This window comes from Staurois parvus, unplaced genomic scaffold (genome assembly GCF_062004578.1).
Source record: "Staurois parvus isolate SC_StPar_1 unplaced genomic scaffold, SC_StPar_1.0 ptg000124l, whole genome shotgun sequence".
Classification (NCBI taxonomy): Eukaryota; Metazoa; Chordata; class Amphibia; order Anura; family Ranidae; genus Staurois; species Staurois parvus.
In genome coordinates, this window is record NW_028317920.1 from 4,337,572 (window position 1) to 4,354,272 (window position 16,701).

Genomic DNA, 16,701 nt, shown 5'->3' on the forward strand with positions numbered 1-16,701 from the left:
GGGGGAAAACGAAGATTCTTTAGCAGATAAAATTGTATTAAAAAAACACGAGTAACAACATGGACTAACCGTCCAGTGCTTAAGATGGCCGCCGGAGCTCCATGATGCTCCGGCGGCGTGACATCAAGGCGTTACTGGCTCCTCCTACACGTTTCGTGCACATGCACGTCGTCTGGGGGAATCACTCAGATGGGATGTACCCCACTATTGTCTACACCCAAGAGCCTTTGAGGTTGATTTACTAAAGGCAAGTACAAGTTACACTCTGCAATAGTAGTTGCTCCAGAGCTTAGTAAATGAGCAGAAGCTCTGCTGACTTCTATCATCCAACCATGTGCAAGCAAAAATAGTTTTTTTTTTCCCTTTAATTTCCTTGCACGTGATTGGGTATTCTTTACAAAGTGAAGCTTTACCTCATTTACTAAGCTCTGGAGCAACTGCACTTAAAGAGTACATCTGCACTTTGTGAAGTGTACAGTCTATAGTAAATCAACCCCTTTTGCGTTCTTCCTTCAAGTGTTACTAAACCCACAACAGTACAATCAGTGTGTAGATGCAGGAAAGCATGCTTGTTATACTCACTGTGGAACCTAAGGGGTTAATCCTCTTTGTGTAAAAATGCTGTTTGATCCTGACTTCTCTGATCTTCCCCCTCTTCTCACCTGATAAGACTTCATGTGGAGACACACTAGTAATACACACTGAGCATGTGCAGGGTTTTTTTTCCGGGGGGCAGTTGTGCATGTCATCAGCACAGGACAAATCAGCATTGTCCAGACAGAGGTCAGGGGTTCTGCATCCTACTAGAACAAAGAAAACCCCTCCAACAAGAGTTAACCAGTGCTCTGCTGAACACTAATAGAAGTCGCAAGACTACTATAGACTGCTGCTGAGTAAAGGCATTTAGCAGTTTTATATTTACTAAAATAATTGCATTTTCAGGTTGTGTGTACTGTGGGAGACCAGATCTAGTGAATGCGGGGTCCGGGGAGAGCGGACATAGGGAATGCGGGGTCCGGGGAGAGCGGACATAGGGAATGCGGGGTCCGGGGAGAGCGGACATAGGGAATGCGGGGTCCGGGGAGAGCGGACATAGGGAATGCGGGGTCCGGGGAGAGCGGACATAGGGAATGCGGGGTCCGGGGAGAGCGGACATAGGGAATGCGGGGTCCGGGGAGAGCGGACATAGGGAATGCGGGGTCCGGGGAGAGCGGACATAGGGAATGCGGGGTCCGGGGAGAGCGGACATAGGGAATGCGGGGTCCGGGGAGAGCGGACATAGGGAATGCGGGGTCCGGGGAGAGCGGACATAGGGAATGCAGGGTCCGGGGAGAGCGGACATAGGGAATATGATATAGTGATATAGTTCCAGCAGTGTAGAACTTAGGGCTCTTGTACACTGCAGCTGATAAACTCACGTTTAGGAACTGTTCGGCGTTTTTTTCAGCAGCCCCTGAACTCTCACTAGCAGGGGTGGACTGACCATTTGGAAACTCAGGCACTGCCCGAGGTCAGTAGGGGGCCCCATGAGATGCCCCTGGTACCTTTTTCATAGGCTTTTTTTGAGTTTGGGCAAGGACACAGGCCCCATGATCCCTATTGCCCGGGGACCCCATGAGTTGTCACTCCGCCCCTGCTCCCTAATGTTTTCCTATGTGTCCATGTACACATCTTCGTTTACAGGCATTTGAGTTTACAGTAATTTTTTTGAACGCAGAAAACTTGCGATCAGCAGTCGATTTTATCAGCGTTTCAACCGCAAACCGCTTGTGGACGCGGCAAATCGTGTTAATAAGCGTTTGCGGTTGAAATTTTTTTTTTTTAAACTCTTCCAGTTCCCGATGCTGTCCAGAGCCTTTTTTTAATCATGAAAAATGCATGCAAAGAATTTTCAAGATACTCAGATGGACAAAACACTGAACACAGGATGTTCCTACCAAGCTTGTCACACATTGTAATGACCAATTCACACCTCAGACCTTTCCCACCCTTGGAAATAAAAGAAATGTTAATGAGCAACTCACACCTAAGCTAATCTCCACACATACTGCTGTCTCTGCTTCTACTCTCTGCATTTCTCTGACAGTCTGAAATAGTTAATAATTTACCACTTTTCAGTGCATTCTGGGCATTTGGGAGCTTCTCCTGTGCTTTTCTTTAAAAACGTCTCTAAAACGCAAACGCGCACAAACGCTGTATGCAAGCGCGGCTAAACAGACGTTTTTTAGCCTACGTTTTCCAGCAGTACGTTTCCATCGTTCAGAAGTGTCCCGTGTGCATGGGGCCAAACACTGGCAGGAATTTCTGTGCAGCAGAAGAGAAGCTGTCAGCTCAAAAAGTAACAAAGGAGTTCACTGGATTTCTGGCAGCACAAGCTGAAATAATTCATGAAAATCGATATACTGTAGAAGCCCAAATCTCTCACACTAAATTTGGGGCTGTACCATTACTCGCACTGACCCCAAATAGGCAGATTCACTCACCCCAAAATCAGTAGGTAGGTCACGATTTGAAAACTGCTCCATTACAGCCAATTTCCCAGTATAGCCACCTTTTGGCTAGTTACACGAGTCCAGCTTGGACCAATGTATCTGTCCACGTGAAATACCTGGCCAATCCTCACAGAAGCTGGTAATCACTGTAGGGGTTGCCTTGCTGCTTAATGAATAATGAGGTCACTCAAGCAGGACAGGTATCACTCAGAAGACGCTTTGCATATTCTCAATGACTGCAAAGTTAAGGTGGAGCGCAGGGCTGGTGAGTGACGTCATGATCTCTACCCCATCCAATCAGAGAATGCTTTGCTACAGTAGCAGAGTCAACTAAAGTGATTAACAGCTTCCACAGGTATTGGCCAGGTATGGTATATGCAAGATTACATTGGTCAAAGCTAGACGAATGGAACTGTGCATAAATATCTATACCTTGAATTCAGCTTGAAGTGTTAAGTGACAAATGTGACACTGAAGGTGTAGACGAGCATTTTCCATGATCTCTGCTGCCCCTAAGTAGTAACCCTTACTGACCACACAGAGGCTCTACAGTTGCAAGAAAAAGTATGTGAACCCCTTGGATTCTGTGGAGTTTTGCATGAATTGGGCATAAAATGTGCTCTGAACGTCATCTAAGTCACAACAATAGAAGAACACAGTCTGCTGAACATAATACTACACAAACATTAGATGTTGCCATGGTTTAATTGCACATAACATGTAAACATTCACAGTGCAGGGAGGAAAAAGTATGTGAGGCCCTAGCTTAATGACTTCTCCCAGAGCTAATTGGAGCCAGGAGTGAGCCAACCTTGACTCCAATCAGTGTGATGATATTGGATGTGTTGCTGACAGCTGTCCTGCCCTTAAAAAACACACACCTGTTTTGGGTTTACTGGTTTCAAGAAGCACTGTCTGATGTGAACCATGCCTTGCAGAAAAGAGCTCTCAGAAGACCTATGATCAAGAATTGTTGACTTGCAGGAAGCTGGAAAGGGTTACAGAAGTATCTCCAAAAGCCTTGATGTTCATGTGTCCACGGTAAGACAGACTGTCTACAAATGGGGAAAGTTTAGCACTGTTGCTACTCTCCCTAGGCGTGGTCGTCCTGTAAAAATGACTGCAAGAGCACAGCGCAGAATGCTGCATGAGGTAAAGAAGAATCCCAGAGTATCAGCTAAAGACCTACAGAAATCTCTGGCACATGCTAACATTTTTGTTGACACATCTACAATAAGGAAAACATTAAACAAGAATGGAGTACATGGGAGGACACCACGGAGGAAGCCATTGCTGTCCAAAAAGAATATTGCAGCACGTTTGAAGTTTGCAAAAGAGCACCTGGATGTTCCACAGCACTACTGGCAAAATATACTGTGGACAGATGAAACCAAGATTGAGTTGTTTGGGAAGAACACACAACACTATGTGTGGAGAAAAAAAAAGGCACAGCACACCAACATCAAAACCTCATCCCCACTGTGAAACATGGCGGAGGGAGCATCATGGTTTGGGGCTGCTTTGCTGCTTCAGGGCCTGGACGGATTGTTGTCATTGATGGGAAAATGAATTCCAGAGCTTATCAAGACATTTTGCAGGAAACCGTATGACCATCTGTCCGCCAACTGAAGCTCCGCAGAGGATGGGTGATGCAACAGGACAATGACCCAAAGCATACAAGTAATTCAACAAAACAATGGCTGCAACAGCACAGAATACGCCTTCTGGAGTGGCCCAGTCAGAGTCCTGACCTCAACCCCATTGAAATTCTGTGGCATGACCTTAAGAGAGCGATTCACACCAGACATCCCAAGAATATTGCTACACTGAAACAGTTTTGTGAAGAGTGGTCCAAAATGACTCCAGATCGTTGGGGAGGTCTGATCTGCAACTACAGGAAACGTTTGGTTGAGGTTATTGCTGCCAAAGGAGGGTCAACCAGTTATTAAGTCCAAAGGTTCACATACTTTTTCCTCCCTGCACTGTGAATGTTTACATGTTATGTGCAATTAAACCATGGCAACATCTAATGTTTGTGTAGTATTATGTGCAGCAGACTGTGTTCTTCTATTGTTGTGACTTAGATGACTTTCAGAGCACATTTTATGCCCAACTCATGCAAAACTCCACATAATCCCAAGGGGTTCACATACTTTTTCTTGCAACTGTAATCAAAGCAAGCTATTGCTGCAACCCATCTGCAGTTTTTCAAAATGGTAAATTTGCAATTTAATGGACTTATCCATCTACACAATGCTATACAGATTTTATGCTTCATTTACAGGTTTTCGGGTAGATCTGTGATTTTTTTTTTTTTTTTAGTAGCAAAAAAAAAAAAAAAAAAAAAAAAAAAAAGAAAAAGAAGGATGTTTGAGTGACTTTATTCTTTCACCAGCATAATAAATGAGGATCTTATTCCAAAAGCAGATAATGTCCGTTGGTACAATCATTTTGAAACACCTTGGCTGTGTAAAAACAAAAAAGCCCAAAAGGTGCAAAATACATACAAAGCTTGTGATGACTGCAAGCCTATACATAAAAATAGGCAGCTCTTTAAGTACACACTTCACTGGAGGCGGCCATATTGGAATAACCGCCAACAGGGCAAGGAAGAGACTAATATAACCCCAAGTGCATCAGACTGCCAACAACTGTGTGATGACTGAGATAGGATTGTCCATAGAGATACTGGGACACAGGAAAGGGGAAGTGCATATTTTAAACAAGAATTCTAAGCTAGAAAAAGTTGAGATGATCTGGAAGATATTCAGACATCTGTCAGTGCTCTCCTCGATAAGGTGATGAGCAAAGACTTCATAATCAGCATTCCTGGAAAACAAAACGCTGCTCCAAAACAGATCCAGACTTTTCAGGAACCCTGCTGTCACACCGAATGCCCATGAGAATCCTCCTGTGAGTGGTCAACGAGCTTCACCGACTTCTCCTTGAGGCTCCAATGCATGTCAGGTTGGTTCAAGAAGGCCTCGATTATCTTCTAATGGAGTCTATTTTGCTGCACTGACCTCACAAAATCGGAAGACTTCACGGGTGGCGTCAACAGCAGGATTTAACCTCAGCAACCCTTTTGTGTGATGTCCCCACCTGAAGCTTTCGTGACATCCATAGTGGTAAATATCTGGTACAAGGGGGAAAAAAAAAAAAAAAACAAACAATGAAAAAGGTAAGCCCATCTGTTTTACTGGTGTGGTTATTAAAATTGACATGAAAGTACGCATCAATCAACAGATCACACAAATATTACCAAATCAGACAGCACAGCGACCTAGAGGTTAGCATTCTTTTCCTGCAATACTGATCTTAACATTCAGACCAGGACACAATTTGCATGAAGTTTGCATATTCTCCCTGTGCTGGAAAGGTTTTCCCTGGGTGCACTGGCCGTAGTGTATGTATGTATGTATGTATGTATGTATGTATGTATGAATGTATGAATGTATGAATGTATGAATGTATGAATGTATGAATGATGATAGGGACCTTAGATTACTCCTTGAGGGCAGAGACCAATGTGAATGTACAGCAAGTAAAAGGCTGCATAAATTCCTGGAATAACTAATAAGTAAGTCAAACTACTGTTGCACTTCCTTATGTGACCTATAAAGTGGAACTGTGAGAAAACAAACACACACACACACACACACACACACACACACACACTTTAAAAAGAAGCGTACTGTGGACAGGTTTATTAACCATGTGCTGCCCGCCCTATGGCCGAATGGCGGGCGGCAAATGTCATCAGCAGTCCGGGTGGACGCCATATGTGCAGATTGCGCTCCTTCGGACACGGCCGATGACAGATCTGAGTATCGGCCCTGTTGCTGGTACCATGTGACCTGCTGTGACCAATCACAGCAGGTCACATGACAGTTGTATACAATGGATGGCTTCATTTATGCCATCCATTGTATACTAGTGTCTAGCTGTGAATGGTCACAGCTAATCACATGCAGGTCATGTGATTAGCTGTGGCCAAATCACAGCTAAGCACAAAAAAAAACAAAAACAAAAAACAAAAAAAACACAACACCCTGAATGATGTCATTCAGGTAAATGCTTGCTTATAGCAAAGTAATTCTTTGCTATAAGTAAATCGTGTAAAAAACAAAAAAACAAAAAACAAAAACTGATCACTTCCTCAAAGTAGTACAATGTTACTATGGTAACATTGTACTACTTTGATCATAGTGAAATATGAAAAAAAAATAAAAATAATATATAAATATATATATATATATATATATATATATATATATATATATATATATATATATATATATATATATATATAAATAAAAATAATTTTTTTTTTTTTTTTTTTCCCCATACGGTCGCCAGTCAGTGTCGCTGATCACTGCCATGCCAGTTATATGACGACGCTGTACTGCACTGGTGACAATATGTAAAAAAAAAAAAAAAAGTGAAACTAATTTTTTAAATGTTTTCATTTTCCAAAAAAATGACAAAAAAAAAAATACAACTTCAAAAACCTCGCCACTCCTCTTATGAAGTACGTCAGACTGTCTACTTTGCAAAAAGGGGTCATTTGTGGGATATCTGTACTGTGCTGACATTTGGGGGATATCTGTACTATTCTGACATTCTTGGACCTCAAGAAATTAGATTGGCTGTCAGTACTTCAGGATTGATCAATATTCAGATCTATCCCATAGTTTGTGAACTCTATAACTTTCCTACAAACTAAAAAATACATCCTAATTTGGGTTATTTTCACCGAAGACATGTAGCAGAATACATCTCGGCCTAAATTTATGAATAACAATTATTTATTTGTAAACTTTTATAAACAAAAACAAAGAAAAAAAAAAACCTTTTTTTGGTCTTTTTTGTTAATTTAGCAAAAAGTAAAAACCCCAGCGGTGATTAAATACCACCAAAAGAAAGTTCTAGTTGTGTGAAGAAAATGATAAAATTTTAGTTTGAATGACAATTGCATGGTCATACAACATTTTACCCAAAGTGTGAGCGCTGAAACCTGAAAACTGGCCTGGGCAGGAAGGGGGTAAAATTGCCCGGTATGGAAGTGGTTAAGAAGAAAAAAAAAAAAAAAAAAAAAAAAAAAGGGAGTTGGACTGCCTGTGCAACCTCTGTAGGGTCCTCATGCTACCAGTAGTGACACTGACCCTAGACCGGGTGTCGGCAACCCGCGGCTCCAGAGCCGCATGCGGCTCTTTTTCATCTTTGCTGCGGCTCTGGAGCACACTGCCCACCAGGTGACAGGCAATAGGGTTTCAGTGGTCGGCAAGCCGCGGATCGCAAGCCACATGCGGCTCTTCTGTGTGCCGGGCGCCCGCTCCCCTCCCTCCTCTCGGGCGGCCGCCTCAAAAGTCAGGACTCTTTTAATCCGGCCCGCGGAGCGTGGAACATTAGCTGTCAGGATGTAGGCGGGGCAGCCAGGATGTAGGCGGGGCAGCGTGACGAAATCCTCTCACAGTCCGCCCTGAAGACCGGAACACAGCGCGGGAACACAGCGAGAGGAACGCGCGGAGCAAAGGTAAGTGAATTGAGACAATATGGGGAATTAATTACTATAGGGGGGATGAATTACTATAGGGGGGATGAATTATTATATGGAGGATGAATTACTATGGAGGATGAATTACTATATGGAGGATGAATTACTATATGGAGGATGAATTACTATAGGGGGGATTAATTACTATGGAGGATGAATTACTATGGAGGATGAATTACTATATGGAGGATGAATTACTATATGGAGGATGAATTACTATATGGAGGATGAATTACTATAGGGGGGATGAATTACTATAGGGGGGATGAATTACTATAGGGGGGATGAATTACTATAGGGGGGATGAATTACTATAGGGGGGATGAATTACTATGGGGGATGAATTATTATATGGGGGATGAAGCTAACTGCACGATCCTGTATATAGCATTAAGGTAAGAAACAATATATGCAGTGTCGGATTTGTTTTAAATGTTGCAATGGTTTTGCGGCTCCCAGTCTTTTTTTTCCCTTCGGAAACGGGTCCAAGTGGCTCTTTTTGTCTTAAAAGTTGCAGACCCCTGCCCTAGACAAATGCAAAACTAGAGAAAAATCAAAAACAATGGGAGTAGGGAAAAAAAGGTCAGTGGCCTCCACCTGTAAAACTATTCCTGTTTTGGGGGTCATCTCACTGTTGCCCATCTAGTACACCTGCTAATTTCATTAACACCAAAAGCAGCTGAAACTGATTAACAACCCCTCGCAAATGAACGGACCAGATCAATATCCCGGGAGCTTTATTGGCTTGATGCTATAACAAAAGTGCCTGGTCCCCCCCCAATGGGCTCTGTGGTCCCACTAAGCCCATCAGGGGAGCAGAAGATAGCATCTTAAATTGATTTGAGGATTCTACATGCAGACATTTCTTTTCAATACAGATTAGACACCGGGAGAGGCAAGTATTTCCAATCTTCACTGCAGAGAAAGTTTTTTTTTTTTTAAACCTTTATTTTAGCAACAGTCCTGTTTTATTTATAAATGCCTGCTGTTCCATTTTCTAATATAAACATTTGGAAGTTCTTCCTCCAGTATCTGTCAAATACTGACTGTGGATCCAGCACTTTTGCAGAAAGGCAGCCAAGAGGATGTATATTTTCCCGTTGCAGTAGGATAGTCTAGTATAGACTAAAGCATAACGTGTAGTACTAGTAAACAGGGTTTTCACATGTTAGTGGCTGCCATTAAATACATACCAGTATATAGTTACACACTATACAGTAAATTGCTCTCAATCCCTGAATGGGTCTCCTTCATAGACGGTTGAATTCTGAACACCAGGTGTGTCCTATGTACCACAGAGAGCACAAATCCAATAGAAGAGACTGGCTGGACTCTGAATAAAACTCAAATGCTGGTAACTTTATCCACTTTCCCATCACCCTATAGCAGAAGTACTAATACAGGGTAGAAGGGCTGTGCAAAATCAAATATACGTGATTTGCATTCCCGGGTAGGGGGCGCGCGTGCGCCACCCTACCCCTGCCACTATTGGTGGCTAGGGATGTCAATCACTGGCTCCCGGCCAGCGAATCCCAGCTGGCACTTAGGGATCTTCAGTTAAAGCGGACAGGGAAATACATGCTTTGTATTTCTCTAAGTAGTAGTAAAACACAACACAGCACATACTGTAAACACAGCACAGTTAACCCTTTGATCGCTCCAGATGTTAACCCCTTCCTGCCCAGTGCCATTAGTACAGTGTCCATACTTATTAACACTAATCACTGTATTAGTGTCACTGGGGAGGTCAGTGGCAGTTAGTCAGTTCCCACCAAGTGTCAGAACGCCCACCACAGTCCAGTTATAGTCGCTGGACTGCATTCTATAGTGGATGCATTCTATGCATGAAGGTAAAAAAAAAAAACAAAACAAAAAAAAAAAAAACCAAAACACACCTTAATTGTTCAGCACCCCCCCCCCCCCAGCTCCCCAAATACTTACCTGAGCCCGATCTTGATCCAGCAATGTGCTTGATAGCGGCAGCTCCCCCAGGTCTCTACCTCCTCACTGGCAGAGACATAGCAGCGGGTGAGAGAGCTGAGCTCTGTGTATTTTACAGACACAGAGGTGGCTCTGGGGGCACGTACAAAGTGCCCCCAGAGCAAGCATCTTGCTCTGGAGGCACTCAGCAGAGGGGGAGGCGCAAGCAGCACCCAAGAAGAGAATGATTTTCCACAGACCCGATAAGTACATTTTTTTTTTGTAATCTGAACCTTTAGTATCACTTTTAAGACCAGCCTTGTGGGTGAAATGCGTTAGTGGAGGAAGTTTCAGGTGGGGACTCTTCATGTTGCCTGGATGAATATAGTTATCAGCCACTGGAGTTTTCTTCGGAGAACAGCAAGTCTCTCTCTAGATTTATACACAAACAAGCTGTCTTTAACAAGTTACGATTAAGCCGATGACATTCACATGCACATCCGAGCCAATCTATTTTAGTGCCAGGCAGGCAAGGGAAATCCGTTGCCCAGTTGAGTAATAAAATACGGTTTGTTGCCTTTTTACGAGTTACAGGTGGTTACACTTCAGCCGAGGAAATGCAACATTCTGCCATTGCTGGAAATTGCTCTGCATCTGCTAAATGATTTTATTTGACAATTTACAGCATATGTTTTCACAAAGCAGCTTGGCAAGTCTTCATGCCGAGAAAGAAAAAAGACTGAAAATACGACAAACATTCCTAGCAAGTCAGTTTTTACATTGCTGTGAAACTGGTAACCGAACGGCCTGGTGCTACTCACCTCTGCACATGTTGGGTGGATGCCGATGGTCTCGTCTAGCTTCTCTTTGGTGAGTCCACATTTCATTGCTGCAGCATAGCCCTGAGTTATCTCGCCGGCGTTCGGACCCAAGACATGAAATCCAACGACACGCTCCTAAGGAAGAATTAAAAATTACTCATTGGCTAAATCCTGCTATTTTTGGGGGAAAATGATGTTCTTTGCATCACATATGGTACATGCATGCAGTATTAGATCACAACTGCCACAAAAAGTTTCACTTCCTAGTAAGAAAAAATGCAAAGCAAGCCCTTTACAAATTACTGAATAACTCTTTAGTAAATACCACACAAAAGGGCATTAATTACCATATATATATCTAACTATATCTATCTACACATATACTGTTTTTGTATTTAAAAAAACCCCTGAACACACACACACACACACACACACACACACACACACACACACACCTTACTCTATCCAAAATGAAAAAAATAAAGTTTGCAATTTGCCAGTTGCTCCAGAGCTTAGTACATCAGACAAAGAATACCCAATCACAAGCAAAGAAAATGAATCATATTTTTGCTTGCACATGATTGGATGATGGAAATCAGCAGAGCTCCCACTCATTTACTATGCTCTGGAGCAACTTCACCTGCAAAGTGCTCAGTCTATGTGCCTTTAGTAAATCCACCCCATTAAAATGTAGTAAAATATATATTTTTTCCTCCTGTCATTTAGGCAGATTCTTGAAAAAATTTTTTTTGTTTATATACAAACATATACATCATTTGCTACAAAAAAACCTTCTAGTCACTCCGAACATAATCCCATGTACATGCATATCACAATGGTCTTACCCCTTGTTAAAACATATGTCATGTATGTAGTGGGGATACTTTACTTTTTCACACATTTTTAGAGATCTTCCCACTGACAAGTTCTCGCTGACATCTTTTCAGCCATCTATAAAAAAGGAGATAATTCTTCCCAGTGACCACAAGTGTAAGGAGGATTCTTCCCACTGGCCATCACACTAATGTATCATGAGTTGTAGATATAGTCATTTTTAGCAGGGGTTGCCCAATACCGGAAACTTATTTCACAGGTTTCACAACAGGTTGTGTTGAAGAGATTGAGAAAGGCTGCTTGGGGGGCCAATTCACATGCAGTTCTGTGCAGTGCGATTTCAGCCCTATTCATTTTGATTGGCCTGAAAGCACACTGCACCAAAAAGAGCATGCACTACTTTTTGAAACGCATGGAAACCGCATAGCATGGCACTTTTCTACCATGCAATCCAGTGTGGGCAAATGCAATTCGTTTGCAACCTGCATCTGCAGTGTCGTTACCTTTAAACTGACCTCTGCAGCAGATCGTAAGTGCATTGCGATCAGAATGCAGTGCGGGAAGCTGCACCGGACTGTGGCTCTCCCGCACAGCATTTTAGTGTAAACAGGCCCTGAAAGTGTAAATAAAAGGCAAAACTAGATTTTTCATTTTGGATAAAGTAATAGAGAGTTATGCCAACCCCCTTCCCCCGTCAGTTTGCCATCCCATCTGTGTCCTCATTGGAAGATTTCCACTCTATTACTATTCTGGGGACAATGCAAAAGTTGGGATTTTCTTTTCATTTCGCTAATAATAATAATAATAATAATGAGAATTCACCCCATTTGTCCTGTTGACGAATAGTGACAGACAGCAGTAAAAACCTAATAGGTGTTCTGATACCTCTACATACCATCCAAAACTAAAGCTTTTTTTCCTTTTGTTATACTTTAAGATTTGTTTTACCCTTAGGTGTGAAGGGGCTTATTTTGTATTTTCTTAAAGCCCAATTTTGCAACTTTGTTAGCAAAACCGTACATAATCACAACTACTTTGTGCATCCAAGTGAATTATACCTTTTTTTTTCAGGACAAATTGGGCTTTCATTTGGTGGTAAATGGTACTTTAAACACCAACAAGTCAAGTCTTTGAAAAGATATGTTTTAAAGAAAACCTTAGCTTCACCCATGGAATCATGTTACAAGAAGAGGAGAGACGTATCAGGTATTTTCTTTGCTCCCCCTCAACTGAACAGAGTGGAGGAGAGAAAGGTGAGTATGTTCTAAGCCAAGCCCCACTGAAGCCTTCAATCAACTAAACTGGGCGAAGCATGTACCCTGCCCACCACCAAGATGACAGTACTTGGGCCAATCTCCAAAGTCTGCTGGTTCAGTTCAGACACCATTTCTTGCCCAGGGCAGACTCCTGCAGTGAGGAGGTGGTGATTAAGCAATGCGTCGCAAGTACAACTTGGTGAGTGGGGGCCAATAATCAAATAGTTAGTTACTTTGCAGCTGTACATTTCTCAAATACATGCACATTCCACCATGCTTTTTCTCTTTAAAGCCCAACTTCAGGCTCGCCCCAACAGATTTAGTACATTGAGTATTCTCACAATAGGGCAGGAAATCTGTTACGGACAGGATCACAGGTGAAAATAAAAGAACTAAAATGCAGCTACCATATACACCGAACATCCATTACTTTATGACCACTAGCAGCTTAAGTGAATAACCCTGATAATCTTGTTACAATGGCATCTGTCAATTGCTGGGTTATATTAGGTAGCAAGTAAGCATGTTGTCCCTGAAGTTGATGTGTGACAATTTGGTCTGTAACTATAGAGCTCCATACACAACAGTCAGGGTGCCCATACCAATCTGTATCCACAGTCAAAAGCTTCTTTAACGGGAACTTAATCATCAGAACTGGACCACGGAGCAATGGAATGTGGCGGCCTGGTCTGATAAATTACATTTTCTTTTATATCATGTGGATGGCTGGGTGTGTGCAAATGTCACTTATTTGATGAAGAGACGGCACCACGATGCAGTATATAATGAAGGCAAGCCGCCGGAGGCCGTGTCATGCTTTGGGAAATGTTCTGCTAGGAAACCTTGGGTCCTGCCATTCATGTGAATGTTACTTTGATAAGTAACCCCTACCCAAGCATTGTTGCTATCCAAGTAATCCCCATTTGCGGTAACCGTATTCCCTGATGGCAGTGGCCACTTTCAGAATGACAATGCACCCTGCCACACTGTAAAAATGGTTCAAAGTAGTTTGAGGAACACAACAAGTTCAATGTATTGACTTCCAAATTCTGAGGATCTCAAGGAAAAATAAGTCCGATCCATGGAGGCCCCACCTCACAACTTACAGGAGTCAAAGGATCTGCTACTGCTAGCGATAGCTTGGCTGGCCAGATACCACAGCATACTTTCAGAGGTCTAGTGGAGTCTATGGCTCAGAGCTGTCTTGCTGGCAAAACTGGGACTTAATATTAAGCGGGTGGTCAAGATATGGCTGATTGGTGTAAATCACATCTTTGATCTTGCTTTCATTTATTTTTTAAATACCAGACTGCAACATTATTTATATATGAAGATGTTACGTACATAGTCATCCTTATTGCAGATGATCTTTGCAAAGCACTGATTATTATCACGTCCTGGGACCGTCCATTCCAGAGGCCAGAACAACGTGTGGTAGACCTAATGATAAATTGATGTTATTTTTAGAGAAAAAAAAAAAAAAAAAAAAAACACAAGAAAAACAGTTTTTCAAAAAGGCTGCTAATTGCATCTTCGGCTTAATTTAGAACATAACACAATATGGTCACACAAAAAACAAAACTGGTCTAACTACTAAAGGAATATCTACAGAGCAGACCATTGAAAAAAAAAGGTGTTGCCCAAATAAAAAATTGCTGTAAAACCCTCTGTGCTATTAAACCTCTCTAATCAACACATGCATCTGGATGTTTTAAGTAATTATACCATACAAAGGATGGACTCAAAGGACGCATGATGTTTAAAAAAAAAAAGATAATTATACAATATAAAAAAGGTTCTCATGAATGTAACATTTGCAGCATAAGTGATCAAAAGAAAAAAAAGGAATATGGGAGGTTTATGAAGGACCTTCATAAATAGAAGAACTGAAACGCTTTTCTACCCTGCAGAAAATTTGGTTCATGGTCCAATCACATGATCACAAGCCTAGGCGCTGTCACACGATCTCTGCAGAAAGGATAAGATGAGCTAGTCTATTCCAATCATCTCCCTTCAGCTGTGATCACATGACCCAATGCTCTCTGGGGGGGAATTAGAAGTTAGAGGTAACCACGTTGGCCCAATTGAATGACTAGTATCTAACATCTGGGGGTCTCTTGGGGTTGCTAAAAGTCTCAGTTGTAATCCTTGCCTGATAACAGTGAGAGCGACAGAAGTCTGGAAGATCAAAGCTCAAAGTGCACCTTGTCCATTTAGAATATGTCTTGCATTTCTTTCAGTGAATACAAAGCATTTTGTGATGGGATGAGGGTATATGGTGACGTTCCATCTGCACCTTCTTTCCACTTTCTGCAGTCACAGAATGCCTTGTATTCACTGAAAGAAATTTTGTAAAGAAAAAAAGGTGAGCAGAGAGTGACTCCCTATCATCCCTATATGAGAAAAATCGCAGGAGCAATCAAAGCTCACACCGTATCTGAAATGGAATACAACAAAAAAATGTTAGCATCCCCATCAGCCTCTACACATTAGACATCAATCGGATATAACTAGACTGGCCCAATGTAATATCAAAAAATTGATTCCCCCCCCCCCCCCCGGAGTTCCACTTTAAAGTTTTTCATTATATGACCAGCACTGAAGGGAGTCCAGAGCAGCCTTTTAGAGGAAAGGATATGAGCTCTCGAATTATCCCAACATAATCTTAGTTAAAAGCTAGCCTGTTTTTTTTTTTTGTTTTTTTTTTTAATGGGAGCAGTTTTAAGGCAATATCAATGATGTGACCGAACGAACCCGATCATTAGTTAACTTTCCCCAAATGATCCAAAGAACAACTTCATTCTACACTAAAACACAATTTGAAAGTCAGTTTAAATCTTGAAATAAAATCCAAAAACAAAATAGTGAGCAGACAGGGATTGCACTGGGAAGCCAAACTTGCCTCCAGATTTTCCGCTCCAAAGGCCTCGATGGCCTTCTCCTCTGAATATCCACAGCAACCATACTCCATTGGAGTAAACACGGTGGTTGGTACGTTGATATAATCACACTATCAAAAAGGGAAAAAACAATTAGTAGATGGCATTGCTTTATACTGCAAACCACACACTCAATCCACCAAGACATAGCATATAGCATTGCTATATGACCGATAAGACTCTCATGCCCTCTGTGACTGGTGGACAGGGACTAAAAGTACATGGAGATCATGGCATATATAGAATATGTACATTATATTCCATATACTTGGCTGATGCCCCAGGAAACTGGATACCACTGTAGTAGACACCACTACTCCAGGGACTGCCACTTGCTCTTGGGTCCCACACTGAGTGGCTGCTCTCCTGCATTGTGATCACTCGAGGCGGGCACAGACACCATTCAGAAAAAGATTATCAAAAATTGAAGAGCATGATATCATCACCCGCCTCTCCACCTCATTAATCAGCAAATGCTTTGAATTCATTCAGAAAATGCAAAGCATTCTCTGAATGGCATCCATGCCGAGTGGCTGACCTCCTGTGTTCAGTAAGCAGAGGTGCACCCGCTCGACAGGAGACCCGAAAGCAGAAGTGGAGAGCACTGGAGCCTACATCAGTGATCTCCAGCTTCCAGGGGCATCAGCCAGATAAGGTAAAAGCATAGTTACTTTGGTCCAAGTTGGACCATTGTTATTCTGTATAACATACCCATGACGTTTTGATGGGCAAATGCGTGTTTTTGACAGGATGTGATCCGTCACACTTGTACCTCCTCTCGAGACTGGATGCGAGATTTCCCCACCCGTAGTTCAGAATGTGGGAGCAGGTGTCTATGCACCATTCAGAAATGTAGACTCGGCCAAGACAAAAACGGATGAG

General features: G+C 42.3%; 1 protein-coding gene across 1 annotated transcript in view; it reads right to left on the reverse strand.

Moving 5' to 3' along the window:
* Nucleotides 1-4,857: 4,857 nt before the first annotated feature.
* Nucleotides 4,858-16,701, reverse strand: part of TXNRD3 (thioredoxin reductase 3) — a 46,530-nt gene continuing 34,686 nt past the window's right edge. Inside the window, exons 13-16 of the mRNA XM_089672296.1 lie at nt 15,783-15,890; nt 14,225-14,320; nt 10,791-10,925; nt 4,858-5,628 (exon numbers count right to left, since the gene is read on the reverse strand). Coding sequence (XP_089528422.1) covers nt 5,560-5,628; nt 10,791-10,925; nt 14,225-14,320; nt 15,783-15,890 — 408 coding nt within the window. The 3' untranslated portion in view covers nt 4,858-5,559. The remainder of the gene's footprint in view (nt 5,629-10,790; nt 10,926-14,224; nt 14,321-15,782; nt 15,891-16,701) is intronic.